Here is a 15,827-nt window from a genome sequence, read left to right on the forward strand (position 1 = left end):
AAAGTTGTCTGCATTGAGCACGTGGTTGTTGATGGCGCCATTGTATGAGCGACAACCGCGATCAAAGGCGGCACTCTTTGGTGGTCTCGTTTAGAGTTACTGTATATGGTATACCTTTAGGTAGCAGAGTTGCGCATAGGTCTGGCTAGCAACCACAACTATGCGGCGAAGACGCACTCCATTTTTGCAGGCGACATGCCTACCGGGTCACCGATCGACATGTTTGGCGTGTCGAAGACCGGTGATTAACTTTGCTGTGAATGACTAGTGTCAATTCAGTTCGTTGAGCGGCGCCATCGAGCCCCGCCACGGTGGTCTAGTGGTTATGGCGCTCGACTGCTGACCCGAAGGTCGCGGGATCGAATCCCGGCCGCGGCGGCTGCATTTTCGATGGAGGCGAAAATGTTTGAGGCCCGTGTACTTAGATTTAGGTGCACGTTAAAGAACCCCAGGTGGTCGAAATTTCCGGAGCCCTCCACTACGGCGTCTCTCATAATCATATCGTGGTTTTGGGACGTTAAACCCTAGATATTATTGAGCGGCGCCATCGAGAAATACTAAAATTGGCCCGAGCGTCAGCTTCTCCGCAACGCATGGTTGGTAGCGGCGTTTGGAAGACAGATGCGCAACTCTGCTACCTAAAGGTAGTATATACAGTAACTTAGTCTCCTTAGTCGACACTTCTGTGGTCAGCGCTACTTGACACGGACCCTAGAGCTCTCTGCCAGCGTTTTCCCAAACATGAGGCAGTGCCGTGAAACGTTGGAAAACCAGGTGTCGCTTAGAAATCGAAACTGAACATTTCAGATTTTGAAAGTGTTTATGAGTTGACAAGAACTTATTTGAACGTTCTGACACGTTCGTGTGCTCGTGGACGTCAGTGAGCGTTTCAGTCGGCAAGTCACAAAGGAGTATGTTGTCGTAGGCTGCCCAAAGCATTGTGCCTGTGGCGACAAGGCGAGCTGCCCGTGCGGTATACTATAGCAGACTTGACCTTCAGTGCCCTGTACTGAGAAACAATCTTAAGAAATTCACCGATATAATATCCGAAGTTCGCTGCGAAGTGAAATGGAGACCAGTTTGGATGTAGCATGGTGCAAATACATGCATGGTGCTGATAACGTCACGCATTTGCATTATGCACCAAGCAAACGGGTCTTGAATTGCTATCCTTGAAGCCTGAAGCGGGTAGTCAGGGCACCACCATGACCATACATGATTAAGTTTCCTTTAAATCTTATACTGGAAGTCTGCAGTAGGTGTATTCTTTAAATTATTCAGTGACAGGCAACTGAGAACGAAATAAATGTGAGTAAGTTAATAGGGATCCATGTGACTGAAAGCCAAGCTTGCAAACGCGGGAACACAAGAACGCAAGAATGAAGTTCTACATAAGTGCCGACTATTCGCTGAATGGTCGCGCAGCATAGGCGCGGAAAAGAAATGAACATTCACAGAGCTTATTCGTTCATGCTCAAGTGAAAGCCGTGTCAGTGCGTCAATCTTGACACTTGCGGACATGACCTTTGAGCAGAGCTTCCACAGAAAGTATTGTGTCCTCTTTCTTTTTTCGCTATTATTAGAACTTTGAGATGTTTTCAGTGGATAGTCAGTGTTTCCACTATTCTTTTCGTTCCAACTTGTCTCCGTGTTTGGACGGTTTGCCGCTTTTTCCAACTAAACTGTTTAGCGGGTCTTCGCATAGTCTCCCGTTCGCAGAACATTTTTTTTTCTGCTGTCTCTTTTTTTCATGCTCCTTATATTGGCGGCCAACGTTCACTAATTAAATTTCACTAATTAACTCATTACTCACTTAATTTGATTTTATTATCAGCATATACGTGCATGCCCAGTCATGCTTCCACTCGCTTTCCTGTGGCTCTCGCTCCCCTAGACGTCACGTGATCTCCTCTTTTTTTTGCTTCCTTTCGCTCACGTGGGCTTTTCGTTCAAGGCCACGTTCGCATGTGACATATAAGGCTTTCGCTTCCTATCCGCAAGCAAAGCATCCTAGGACAACGCACGTTGCGCGCATATTCCTTGTAAGCGTATGCTGAGCCATCATCGTTGCATTCCTAGGCTGACAGGCGCAGGCCAAGGGTTCGCTTCCGGAATCACACTGGGCTTAGAGCTTACGCGAGTGTGCTTTGCTGCGCGAGATCACAGTGCGCAATTTCTCGCGTCGACGTCCCGCGAAAAGGGCGAGAGAGTGCGGAAGAAGAGTGAGCTCACATCGCGTGTGCATAGGCGAGTCGAGACACTCCATAAAAAAGTTACCTCGGTTTGTCACAAGCCCATTGCAACCTTGACGTCCGCCGCGTACAGCCGCAATCAAGACACAGTCAGGGTACGTAAGCCGGATTCCGGATCCCGTTTGTGCACGCAGCTGGCGGCCCTGCTGCGTGCAGAATAATATATATATATATATATATATATATATATATATATATATATATATATAGAGAGAGAGAGAGAGAGAGAGAGAGAGATAGGGCAGTGCGCGCACTATAATGGGCTGTCTTATGTCTTACATAGCATTCATTTCCTCCTTTTTTTGCGTACTAAAAAGAAAAAAAAAACATGGCTGATCCCTCTGTCATAGGTATAGGTATAACACGAAAGTGAAACGTGTCTTCACAGACGTAGTTGAGCGTTTGTTGGGCATTCTTTCGCCCCAATGGCGAAGGAATGAATGCTATAGCAACAAATTGTAATGTCACGCGAAAGGACGCACGGAAGCAGAAAGACGCACGGAACGAACATAACAGGATGAGCGCGAACTGTCACAGTTGTAACTTATTTTTGTGTGAGCAGCGCGCTCCTTTCGCAAAAGCGGCCGCTGCAGTCAGCGAAGTGACCTTCGTACTCTCAACGCAAACTTGCGGTGAGAGCACAAGACGTACAGACTACCGCCATCAAGAGATAAGCGCGCGCACGGGCGACCACGTCCTGTAGAGGCGCGTACTCTTCGTGACACGTGGGACGGCTATCTTTAAAGCGCGCTCTTCGAGCCCTTCGCGCCATCTCGCTAGCGATAACAGAAACACGCTGATGTACCACCGGTCTCTGAGTACCGCCACCGGTAAATGGTGCATATAAATAGCTCGCCGTTAGCATGGCGAAGAACGTGCCGTCTGTGGCCTCATCGTTTCGCGCCGCGCGCTGCGGAGCGAGGGGTCGTTAGTTCGACTTCCGGGGACGGAACTTTTTCTTCTAGTTTTTTTCTTTGCCATCTGTTAGTCTTTATATTTTACAACGTCATATCCGTGACGGAAATACGTCAGTTTAGCCGTAATGAACCCCGGCATAAAACACTTTCGTGTCAAAAAGGTTTCCTGTCTGAAGTATTGATGGCGAAGAGCCTATTTGTACCGCAGCAGTTCGGGGTCACGTGACCTGACCAGAAAATTCACGTATGACGTAATCGGTAGATCGGCACGTCGCTGCCATCCCTATAGCTCCTGCAGTATTGATGCAGACATAATAGTCGGAACTGCGAAGCGGCGCCGCATAGGTTACTGGTTCCCCTCAGTGACACGGGCCAACCACTGACACAGGCAAAACAGCGGTTCCCTGCGCAACGCCACGCAAAACCTCGTCTTTCATTTAAGCCGTACGGCGGTGCTACGTCGTCATGCGTGCCGTCCCTGCTAAGGTCACGTGACCCTGTGGTCTGGGGTGCAAATAGACGCCCGCGAATCACTGCGACAACCGGCTGTTATTGCAGCGTATTTATTTCAAAACTGGTTGTTTTGCTAGCGTACTCAATTCTTTCTTTCATTCTGACTCCGTGAGGTTAGTGCATGTTTACTGGATGTTGGGGTACGTCGAGTGGTGGTCTCTCTGCCGCGCACGTGCTTTTGTTACATTCCTGCGCACCGTCGACACGCCGTGCATATTTTGCTAATCTTGATTTTTTTGCGCTCTCCGAGTTCTCCGAGAGCAGCGCGATAAATACTGTGCGGTTTGTAAAGCCCGATTATAACGCTCCGAATAAGTGGAGTTTTACCGCGTTACGCTCACTTTGCGCTTCCGCTCCGCACTTCAGACGATATTTGCGACACGCATTATGATCGATTGTCGGTAAATGCGTGAAATTTACATAATTCAATGCCAAGGTCTGGAGACCAAACTTAACGCAAGTGGAAGTGTCATAATAAATTACAGTGCAGTTTACAACAATTAATTGCCATTACAGCGTAAATAATTACGTAATCATTGCACTGTCAGTGATGCTATATATCTTCATACACCGAGCTCAATAACACACTCAAATTACATGTGATCGTTATCTGCTGACAGCGAGCATTCCTAAAAAGGTAAAAAGAAATTCCTGCCGAAACGCCCCACGTCCAACTTCTCGCTAAAAACGGCACTGCCTTCACCAAAGTGATAGTGTGCAGCGATATATTTCACTTAGAAGGGATGCAGAGGAACTTTAGGCAAGGAAATGTTTAATTTACTATTAGCTCACTATTCCTGGTCTCTTCTTTGACAATAGTGCGCAGGAATGGCAAAAGTGGCGGCTCCGAATGAGGACGCCATGTCGCAAAACGTTACTTTTTGCATTTTTGAGAAGCACGACATCGCTTCATTTTCTTTTCTCTTCTTCATCCATTGTGAAACATGATGTCTTTTGGATTAGACGAACCGGCCTCACTCTCCAATGGGGAACTCTGCGCCCGCCCATGGCTATCTTATCGAGTCGGCGTTTCGCCGCACTTCTGGAATGCCGGCCTGCCAGTGTTGGTATAGCACAATCGGAACATTCTACTCTGTTCCTCCACTCGTTTATTCAGCAGGCGTTACTAATAATATCTGGGGTTTAACGTCCCAAAACCACGGTATGATTATGAGAGACGCCGTAGTGGAGGGCTCCGGAAATTTCGACCACCTGGGGTTCTTTAACGTGCACCTAAAGCTAAGTACACGGGCCTCAAACATTTTCGCCTCCATCGAAAATGCAGCCGCCGCAGCCGGGATTCGATCCCGCGACCTTCGGGTCAGCAGTCGAGCGCCATAACCACTAGACCACCGTGGCGGGGGCAGGCGTTACTGACTTGACGGAATGTTTAATTTCTCACTGAACACATGTGGGGGAGATGAACATGTGATGGTGGTGCGTCGGCATCGGTGGAGAGCGGGGCGAGAGTGTGCAACGGCGCATAGCGAGTTCGATTTGAAAGGACCACGTTGAACACTAGAATCCGATTCGGACCAACCAGTATACGACGAATTATTTGCCAGACAGTAAGGGAACGGGAAGGTTTGGACAGCTGTTCACGAAATGCCGTTGCGCTTGAATTGTTCTTAAGTTGCAGGCAATCCTGATGCCACGGACAAGTGGTTGAGGAAGGTATCCAGCCAATGGCATAAAACACGAACGAGAACATCCGTTAATTGGGTCCTTGCTTTGGACCGACTGTATGGTATATTATTTAGATTTTTTTTCATTTATGTCTGGCCTAAAAAATAAATATATATTACAACTATACAGTAGAACCACAATAACTCCCGAGAGCTCACCTTTAAAATCGTGAAACTGGCGCACTTATGACCACGCACCTCGCTGTGGCTGCTTTCTAGCAAAGCGACGCGAGCATTGCTACTGTTTTTAAAATCGACCGGTTTAAGCGATCGCTTATAGGCGTGCAATGGACAGGCGCACATGTACCCTGGCAGTGCTTTCTTCCCTCTTTCTGTTAATCCCTTTCCCCCAGTGTAGGGTAGCGAGCCGGACGCGCGTATGGTTGACCTCCCTGCTTTTCATTCCTTTCCTTCCTGCTTTCTCCTCCTCCTCAACTTTCCGTATTGGCATCAAAAAAGGGCTGAACCAAGCACTGCGCAAGCCTTTCTCGTTATTCTCTCGTATACGTCATGCCGTGGCGGCAAAGCGGCACACACATATTTTTCAACCGCATCAGCGTTGTACACAAAGCGATGATCGTTCTTCGAGCACGCACAGTTGCAGAATTTGCGCTCTCTTAATGTTTATTAGTCTGAAATGATAGGCCATGGTCGTCTCGTAACACTGCTTCAGCTTTCTTTCTTTCATTCCAGAAGCATGTTTCTCAGATATTTCAGGTTCCTATAGTAGGCTACAACCTAAGAATTAGTAAAAGCTCCGCCTCCTGAACTGCGGCGCGCCTGCCACGCATCTGTGCAAAGTGGTTTCCGTCGTAACCATGAGTACTTTTTCGCTCTTGATGTAATTACTGCGCCTTATAAGAATTAAAGGTTCGTCGTCCCTATACTTAAACTATGCATGCGGCTGAGCAGTGATGCCGGAATCTTTTATGAAGTTTGGCAGGAAGTCCTATAATTTTCGTCCGAAAACCAACGACACGAACATGTGCATGTATCGTGAAGTCATAATAATAATAATAATAATAATAATAATAATAATAATATCTGCGGTTCAACGTCCCAAAATCACGATATGATTATGAGAGACGCCGTAATGGAAAGCTCCGGAAATTTCGACCACCTGGGGTTTTTTAACGTGCACCTAAATCTAAGTACGCGGCCCTCAGACATTATCTCCTCCATCGAAAATGCAGCCGCCGCGGCCGGGATTCGATCCCGCGACCTTCGGGTCAGCAGTCGAGCGCCATAACCACTAGACCACCGCGGCGGGGCATGTGTCGTAAAGTCACCCACCTGAAATACGCTACAGATGATTGACGTCTGGTAAATGAGCAAGTATGATTGGATGAGGCATCTATGCAAATTCTCTCCGCGGGTGGGACTGCGACGGCTGTGGATAGAGCTTACATTTATGCTTAGGTTGCAAGCGACCATATGTGTACCGCAGCAAGTTGCCATCACTACAGGATATTAGAATTACGCGAGCACACTCTCGCACACACACACATACATACACACGAAGGCACGCGCAAATTTCTCAGTTACTGAGATCACTTCGTCTACATTTTTAAAAGCGCATGCTGCATAGGTGTAGATCACGTTTTATATGGTTATGTGTTGTTATGTGTCCTGCTATACAGATAAGTGTACCAACTTCTGTGAAACTATCAACTAACCATTTGCGTGTTTTCACAATATTCCATGCGCGGTGACTGGTTTACGGAACCATGCGCATATCGCTCGTGTTGTTTTACTCTCTGCTGTGACTCTATTTTTACTCTTGCGCAGAACTGCGCAAATGGTCGCGATATGTGACTGTCTTTTGTACACAGTAAATGCGTATGGTGTTTTACTATTCGTTGCCAATCGAAGAATTGTACGAACTGCATGAGGCTGATTGGTGCATGCCGAAGCGGAACAAACACTTCGACGCATGCATGGTTAAAACGACAGGCACAGCACTGACTAACAACCATTCTTTATTGCATCTTCACTACAATATATAGGAAACGCCAGCTGCGCTATTATATATATAGGAAAAACCAGCTGTGTATATTACCCACCGTGAGACAGAACAATAACGACGCGCGACCGACAGAAGTGGTCAAGACAATGCCCATTCTTGCATGGCTGTTTTTACATACGCGCATGATGGTACGCCAAACTGTGAAAAAAATTACGGCGCAAAATAGGTATGAGAGCAGTGTTCCTTCCGTGCTCATAAACTTTCCACTCTTCTTCACACTCCGCATTTTCCGCTCTTTGTCGCAGAGTGAGCCAAGAAGGTTCTAATAACCGTGTAGAGTGAGCCAAGAAGGTTCTAATAACCGTGTAGAGTGAGCCAAGAAGGTTCTAATAACCGTGTAGAGTGAGCCAAGAAGGTTCTAATAACAGTGTAGAGTGAGCCAAGAAGGTTCTAATAACCGTGTACGTAAACAGAAACATGTCTGCAGCTTTGTGGAGAGGGTGGTTCTGTTCTCTACAAGAAACAGTTCTCATGTAAGCGCTGTTACATTGGGAAAACAAGGGGTTGTGTTAGTCATCGCCTACGTGACCATGCCTACTCGCTTAAAGGGGTCATGAAGCACCCCTTGGGCTTGTTGAAAAAACACATCCTGCGGAAAGCTGACACGGCTATGAACTGCTCTGCCAAATATTACAGTCGTGCGCGCCGCGTAAAGGCCACAAGCGGAGCGCGAAGTTGCCGTTTCCTCAGGCGCCCTCTTTTCAAACAGAGGCCGGTTCTCACTCTCGTCGGTGGGCGGGGCGTCTGCACGTTGACGTCGCGGATCTGCCAGTTTACGTCGCAAAAGACCTAGCATACTTATTGGCCGATAGCCGACGTAAATCGAGAGCGGCGTTCGGATCAGATGCGCTTCTTGCCGCGGGGTGCCGCCACTTGCCGGCGCCGCACTCCTCAGTACACGGTAGACGCACTCGCGCAAGCGAATCACAGCGGGAGAGTGATCGCGTTTCATGACGCGCGCTGACGTAACTTCTTTTCCCCGTGCCATCCCTCCCTGTCTAGCTTCCAGTGCGCTCGTCGGCACGAGAAAAGAGAGAAAGCGCTGGGAGCGTGCGCAAGCCCCCGTAACTCCGCTGATTCTTGACGGATTCGAGAAATTTTTGCGGCAGTCGACTCGGGAGGCAGTAAACTCTGATACGGAGGTCATTAGATCATTACTTGGAAAAGTGGTTCATGACCCTTTTAAAGGCTCACATGCAAGTCATTTAGTACATATCATCGCAAAAAAATCAAGTTCCTGAGAACTTTTTCTTGGTGAATGCACTATCATAGCACAGTATACCGTGAGAAATAAGCTCGCGATGTCTATGAAGCGATCGAAATGCGCCAGCGACGGGATGAAAAATTCGTGAACAGACTTGTCTTCTTCAAGACTTCAAGAAGACAAGTCCGCTTGTCGAAGCGTTGGTGCCAGCGACACGCCGTCGCGTTCACGATTTTTTTTTTTCATTTCTTCAAGCTTCCATCTTCCCCTGAACTTGTGCGTTTTCTAGATTACCAGAGCGATGTGTCAGTGTGCCCTCTATATCTTCGCATCACGGTGAATTACGCTACCTATGAAATGAAAAAAAATCCGTAAACACGGGATGGGTGCTCGAGCTCCACGGAGCGGGGGCTCAGGCACCCACCCCGTGTTTGCGTATTTTTCTCATCGTAAGCTTCCACCCTCCCCTTTCTGCTGTTTTTTGGACTACCTATCAAATGTACGTGCGGTGAACACTGACTTGTTTTAGAATGGTGTTTTAAGTGCGAAGCGTTTTTCTTTTAACCTGAGGCGCTTTAGTCGGTTCTATCTATCTATCTATCTATCTATCTATCTATCTATCTATCTATCTATCTATCTATCTATCTATCTATCTATCTATCTATCTATCTATCTATCTATCTATCTATCTATCTATCTATCTATCTATCTATCTATCTATCTATCTATGTGGGCGTTCTCGTGGTAGTCTTCTTAGATTGTCATGTACCACAATTATCATAGGAGGAAATGAGTGTATGACGAACACGATATAGAGGTAGTGACATGAATAACGTGCCATGCCTGTCGCATACGCCATGAAACCCTTCCCCAGAGGCAGAGCAGGCAGACCACGTGCCTGGTCTCCCTGCTCTGCCTCTCGGTTCTTCTTAAAGCTGGCGCCACCGAATCCGAGAAAGTGAAGAGCTGATTCGGCAACACACAGGGTAGGCATTTCGTTAGAAACCACTGTGCGGAGACGCCAGAGCTGGACGAGACACCGTCCCAAACGTAAGCCGTAGGACAGCGGGATGCGTGGTCGCCTTGCGCATTCGACAGTGTTCACCTTTGCCTGCTCCTTTCCCGCAGAAATGACTCGCCAGCATGAGCTATAACGACCCAGTCAGAAAAATGAGATTGCAGATGACAAGCGCACGGAGGCAACCGCTGTTGAGCCGGAGCCATAAAAAGAACATATCTGGCTCAAAATACCTTAACAAAAATCATTCTCAAAATGTACCCATCCCAACTTAATTAATAGAGACAAAAATGAAAAGAAAAAAAAATGGGACAGCTACGCACTAGTGGGGCAAAGACTGAGGAAGCAGCGGAGCTGGTGGCATTCATAGAGTTTCTTACAATTATATCTGTGACTGCGATCGTTCAGCCACCAGGAATTATGGGTATAGTGCACGGGTGTGCCTAATCTTCGTGCTTGCGGCTTCCAACGCACTTGTGGCTTTGTTTATTGTTGTGTTTTGGCCTTTGTTTCGGATAAAAGAATGGATCGTTGTGAACTTTGTGTGCCAATTTCAATTGGTGAGCCTAAAGGTTAAGGTGGTGAATTGGAACTGCTGAACGTTTGCTGAACTTCGTCTTGAGACAAAGCGGATACAGGTCACACAGAGCCAAACGGAGCCGAAAAAATGAAGTTCAGACAAATCCGTGTACTACCCGTCATTCTCATGGTGGCTGAAGCGCCTTACGTTGCAGCTCCCATAGACACTAGTGCCTATGGGATATTTATATTACAGGAAAGTGTATAAGTAATAGCATATTAGTAAGTACGTAAAGTAATAGTATATTAGTAATTAAGTAAAGTAATAGTATATTTAAAGGAAACTCTACATGCGGTGGCGCTGCCCTCCTCCTTTTCATCCTTCTCGCCCTCACTTCTCTTTGCCACCCCTTGCGCGGCTACTCTTGCTCTCTCTCTTTTTTCTACCTCTTTTTACAGCAAAGCTGTTATGGTCGAGGTTTGACGTGTGTTGTAAATAGAAAAGTGTCATCATCATGAACCGGCGCGCGCTCTCTTCGTCCTCTTCTTCCTCTTCGGCTTCGCTCCCAGAACACGAGCACCGATTTGTCCGGCGTGGGATGCAATAACTGATTGGCGTGAAAGCGAGTACAGAGAGAGAGAAATATAGAGAAAGAGAGAAAGAACTGTAGTAAATATCCAGGCATCGAATGACGAAGCTGAGAGCAAAAAGAGCAAGCATAGCCATGTATAGCAAAGATCGGCAACCTTTCGAGGCGGAGGGCCGAGTTGCATGAAGCCGGCACGGCGAGGGCCGCACAGAAAATAGGCGGGGGGGGGGGGGGGGGGGGTTGCTTTGCAGGCAAAGTGAAAAATTCGGTGAATTGACAATAATTATATACAAAACTGGAATGAAAATCATATTTATTTTCAGCAGGCATGTCACAAGGTTGCAATTTATAAACGTAGGTTACAAGCAAATAAAAGAAAACTTTTAATGCGACTGTTGCTGCTGAACATTCTTAGCCAACTGGCAAATGTCTACGTCAAGGTTGCTCACTGACAGACGCAAAAAGTCGTGGACTCATCGCTTAGTCGGGAGATGTTCACCGGTTAGTTAGGGGTTGGTGTGGGGGTGGGGATTCTGACGTCGTGCCGGGGGCGGCATAATACTGTCCAGCGGGCCGCAGGTTGCCGACCCCTGATGTATAGTGTGCAAGGGGTGGGAAAGAGAGAGGTGAGAGTGTGAAAACCTATAGAAAAGCCAGCATCAGCTAGGTGCCCGTTGTATCGAGTTTCAACTGCATTTTCCTTTAAATACTAGTTTTGCTTTTCATCATCTATTGTCCTCACATCCAGTAACGGATTGCCTTTGCGAAAGTGTCGTTATTTAGGTTTGTTTCTTCCTGTTATTGGTTTGTAGTGGTATAATTAACAATATGTGCAACTCATCAATAATCATATAAGTGAAATCTCGGTGATACGAATCTCACGGGACCACCAGAAATATTCGTACCATCCGAAATTCGTATCACCAGAAAGCATGGAAAGTTAGCATGCGACAAAAGAAAGCTGGCGTACATTTTCATTTATTGTGTTTCAGGGTCGCAGCAACGTCAGGAAGAACCCTGAATGATTGTCAGTTAAGTTTTTAGATATCGGCAATCATACCAGCACTCGTAAATGTACGGCTCGTACGCGCGTGTTTAATTAATGATCCAGGTGCGTTGTGACCCGCGACAGCAGTAGCCCCTTCCAAATTTAAGTATGCATTGTTGCATCACACCGGAGTATTGCAGCGAAAATAACAAAAGAAGCGCTTTGACGCGATTGATCAAGGCCACAAAGTTAGAGAACCACGATCCTGTGTTATGATTTTGTTATCACGGAGGTGTTGGGGATGTTTTTTGCGAGATTTACGGCCGTGCCCGCACAAGTGCGACCTGAACGGTCGCCGTGTTGACGTTGTGAGGCCTGACTCCTTCGCCAAGACCGTCCTCGCATTCTTTCGGTCCTCGTCCACCTTTCATAGGATGTCTGATGTAGGAGGCGGTCTCGTGCAAACACAGTACAACGACAGCAGCCCGCGTCGACGCGTTAGAAAAAAAAAGGAATGGCGCTAATATCCTCTGTGATCTAAACGCGAAAGCACACGGAGACACATAAAAGCCTCAAAGATTCGCGCACACAACCTCGGAAGCCGTGACGCTTCTCTTATTCTGACCGTAAGAAAAGTGTTTTTCTTACACCGTGATTCCGACGATTTGGAGCTGCGGCGCGCATGCCTACGCTTGCGTTCCCGCGCTCGCGTGCTTGGCGCGTCTTCCGCGACAGCGCGGACAGCACCTCTTCGTACCTGAGCGGTAGCGTACGTTCGTATCAAACGTCGCTGGGTGAAAATCGGTTCGCAACAACCGTACTCCATTACATTGCAGGCCAATGGGCCTTGGCCGGGACCATCGAAAAATTCGTATCACCCCGAAATTCGTATGAGCTGTGATCGTATCACCGAGGTTTCACTTGTGTACTACATATGGCCGATTCCGGCAACATAAATCTTTACTACTTGAAAGGTACGGTCCGTGAAGCCAAGCACCAAAGTGCGGTGCTGTCGTGGTATGAGGATCCACTGTCTGCATGACGGTAGCTGTTAGCGCGGTAGCCGTACAGTATGGGCATAGTCCTCTGCGATCTCGCGTTGCCGCCATTATTTCGATAAATTTCGGTCTCGTGTAGTGCTAGTATCACTCGACAAGCCACCCGCTCCTGTCTGCCCGTAGTTAGTCAATGGAAAGCCAGCACGGCTTGCTTAGCCTCAAGCTGTGTTACGTGATGTGCATTTTACTAGGCAGTGCTAAAGGACACACCACGGTGCGATTCGCGTGTCGTTTCGGAAAAGTGCAAGAGAGAACCGGAAGCCACTCGACGCTGGCGCTCTTTTACGCAACGGCCGTCCAGGAACCGAGCATGCGCGTGTCTGTTGCGTGCGTCCACAACGCACGATCCACCTCTGTGTCACACACGCACACCGCTACGCCCCAGTCACCCGCATTTGCAAGTGGCGAAAACACAGCGTTTCATTTCCTGCACGCTCATCAGCGGGCCAGTCGAAGCTCCACAAACCAGCGACCAGGAGTGTCACGTAACAGCGCGCTACTCTCACCCCGACTGTCGTCGCCGCGCTCATATTAAGCTGTTATCCTGCGGCGCACCCTTGAACAGACTCTTCGTCTTCCAGGCGGTCCGAGCTGAAGGAGCCAGCCATGACCTCTGCGATGATGCTCGTCGTGTGCGCCTCGCTCTTCCTTGGTACGTCTCACTCTGCGGATTGTTTGTTCAAAGGAAAGTTCTAAACGCCACTGAAACATAGCTAACCAGTCAGTCGTAATTGAATTCGACTGAGTAAAACGGAAGCCGCACGCTGTTTTAACATTTGCATGCCTTTAGTGCTTCTTTAGGATTATTGGGCTGTAGTAGCCCGCAGGTGTGAACATCGGGCGCGTCGAGCTGCTTTTTGGTCGCCAATCGCAAATAGTCGTGCGACCGGTCGCAGGTGTGAATGAGCCCGAAGCGAACATTCCTCCACGACCCGCTGTGGTGATGTAGCGGCTATGGCGTTGCGCTACGAAGCACGAAGGCGTGGGTTCGATTGCCGACCGCGGCAGCCGCATTTAGAAGACAGCGAAAGGGGGAAACGGTCTTGTGCTTAGAGTTAGGTGCGCGTTAAAAAACCTCAGGTTGTCAAAATTCATCCGGAGTTCCCCACTACGGCGCGCCTCGAAATCATATCTGGGTTATAATCCCCCGTAACACCCCGAAGTGGAAAAAGAAATAGAAGCACCCGTTAGGAGTGTTTTCCCTGCTTCATCATAATATTTTGCCCTTCTTTTTTTTTCAACTGGTTAATATCCCTGCATTTCTTCATTCCTCTCTCACTCTGTCCTTCTGATTTCCCCGTAAAAATGTCATAGGCTTCCTTTGTGGAGACAAATCGAGTGCACTCCTTGCTTCGCTGATCGATAATTATAACAGCTGCTAGCATGAACTATTTATATAGCTGATTTAAAAACGACAACTGCTACGCTTTCTAGATTATCTGATAGTATTGACGAATACCTAATATGCGGATAATGTTCGCGTCTTAAGCAAGCGCGACTTATCGGTATATACTCTAGTACTACCTAAATTGTATACTAAAAAATTTCCGCGTCGAAAAAAAGAAACAGTTGCTTCGTAGTAGTATATAGTTGACTTTACAGTCCTGAGGCATAGCATAGAGCCTAAGATTAACTTGATTATCTGGAGTTTACTGACGTTCACACAAGGCACGGTGCAAGAGCGTTTCTGCATTTCACTCCCATCGGAAAGCGGGGAGTCGAGCCCACGACATCGTGCCCACGACATCGTGCCCAGCAGTGCTACACGGATGCCGCTATAATCCGCACAGCTGCAAATTCTTTAGTATTATGTATGCACTGAATACATTTCTTGTATTCGGGTGAAAAGTGGAGATTCTAAGAAGCCACCTAAAATGGTGTGTTTACATACAAGGTGTGCTACACAGACGCCGCCGGCACGTTTTCCATGCATTGCGGGCTTCCTTTAGTTCCGAGGTCTGATAAAAACGTCTGTAAAAGTAAAGAGCAACAGTTAGTTGAATCGGCTGTTCTTCGGGGCGGTCTACAATCGGACGGTCTACAATTTTCTCACGGTCGCACTCATTCTAATTACATTATTCGAGACAGATTCGTGGGAAAGAAGTCGGCACGTTGAGATACTGAAGAAGTGATTTTCCGACCTGGAAGAATAGAGCCGGATTACGAAGGGAGTGTGGGACCTATTTTGGCATTATACTGTTGGAGCAGAAGTTAAAGCACACTTTCCGTTTCTCTTATGCATTCGCAGCTACCAGAAGCCACGCCGTCAATACCACTGATTACTGCCAAAAAAACGACGCAGGTGCTTTTCTGGTAAGTTCACTGCCGCAGCATCGTTGTGCTCGAAGCGCCGTATCGAGTTTGGCTCACAGTTTAGCGGCCGCCGGCGACGCTTTCGCGTAAGACAGACACTGCGATTACAGCCTAAGAAGAAATTTAAGCTCTGTCCACAGAACCGCGGCGCGCCAGCTCTTTGCCCATGAAAGAAAGTCGTGCTAGCTGGTTTCCGCTCGAACCGTAAGTGCCTTTTCTCGGCTAACGTAAATACTACGCATATTAAGAGTTTAAGGTTCGTCCTCACGACACAAAACACTACACGTTTGGCTGAGCAGCGATGTCAGAATCCTTGACGAAATTTACCGGGACGTTCAAAGTTTCCGACCTAAGACCGGCGACACAAACGATGGTCTGTATGGGAAAGTCGGGCTGTCTGAAACACTCGAGAAGTGCTTGACGTCACGAAAATGAGTAAGCGCCATTGGATGGAGCGTTTGCGCAAATTTTCGGTGGGAGGGACAGCGATGTCTATCTATCTATCTATCTATCTATCTATCTATCTATCTATCTATCTATCTATCTATCTATATATATATATATATATATATATATATATATATATATATATATATATATATATATATATATATATATCTATCTGCGGGCGGAGCTGAAATTTTTTCTTGTAGGTTGTAACTGACTGTAACTTTGCGAGCACTATGCAGGTGTAATCCGCGACTTTGCTTGTACCTTTCCCGCGTCCGCGGCCTGTTTGTAGAA

The 15,827-nt window shown here is 47.5% G+C and overlaps 1 protein-coding gene across 2 annotated transcripts in view; it reads left to right on the forward strand.

Annotated features, from left to right (window-relative positions):
* LOC119389415 (actin-related protein 2/3 complex subunit 3-B) overlaps positions 1-15,827 on the forward strand; it is a 109,297-nt gene that overhangs the window by 38,922 nt on the left and 54,548 nt on the right. The window contains exons 2-3 of one of the 2 annotated variants that reach the window (XM_049414423.1): positions 13,352-13,422; positions 15,019-15,083. In XM_049414423.1, the coding sequence (XP_049270380.1) occupies positions 13,377-13,422; positions 15,019-15,083 (111 nt within the window). In that variant the 5' untranslated portion in view covers positions 13,352-13,376. Of the gene's footprint in view, positions 1-13,116; positions 13,423-15,018; positions 15,084-15,827 lie in introns of those variants that run through there. The other variant, XM_037656649.2, reaches the window with a different exon arrangement.

Source organism: Rhipicephalus sanguineus, chromosome 4 (genome assembly GCF_013339695.2).
Source record: "Rhipicephalus sanguineus isolate Rsan-2018 chromosome 4, BIME_Rsan_1.4, whole genome shotgun sequence".
Lineage (NCBI taxonomy): Eukaryota > Metazoa > Arthropoda > Arachnida > Ixodida > Ixodidae > Rhipicephalus > Rhipicephalus sanguineus.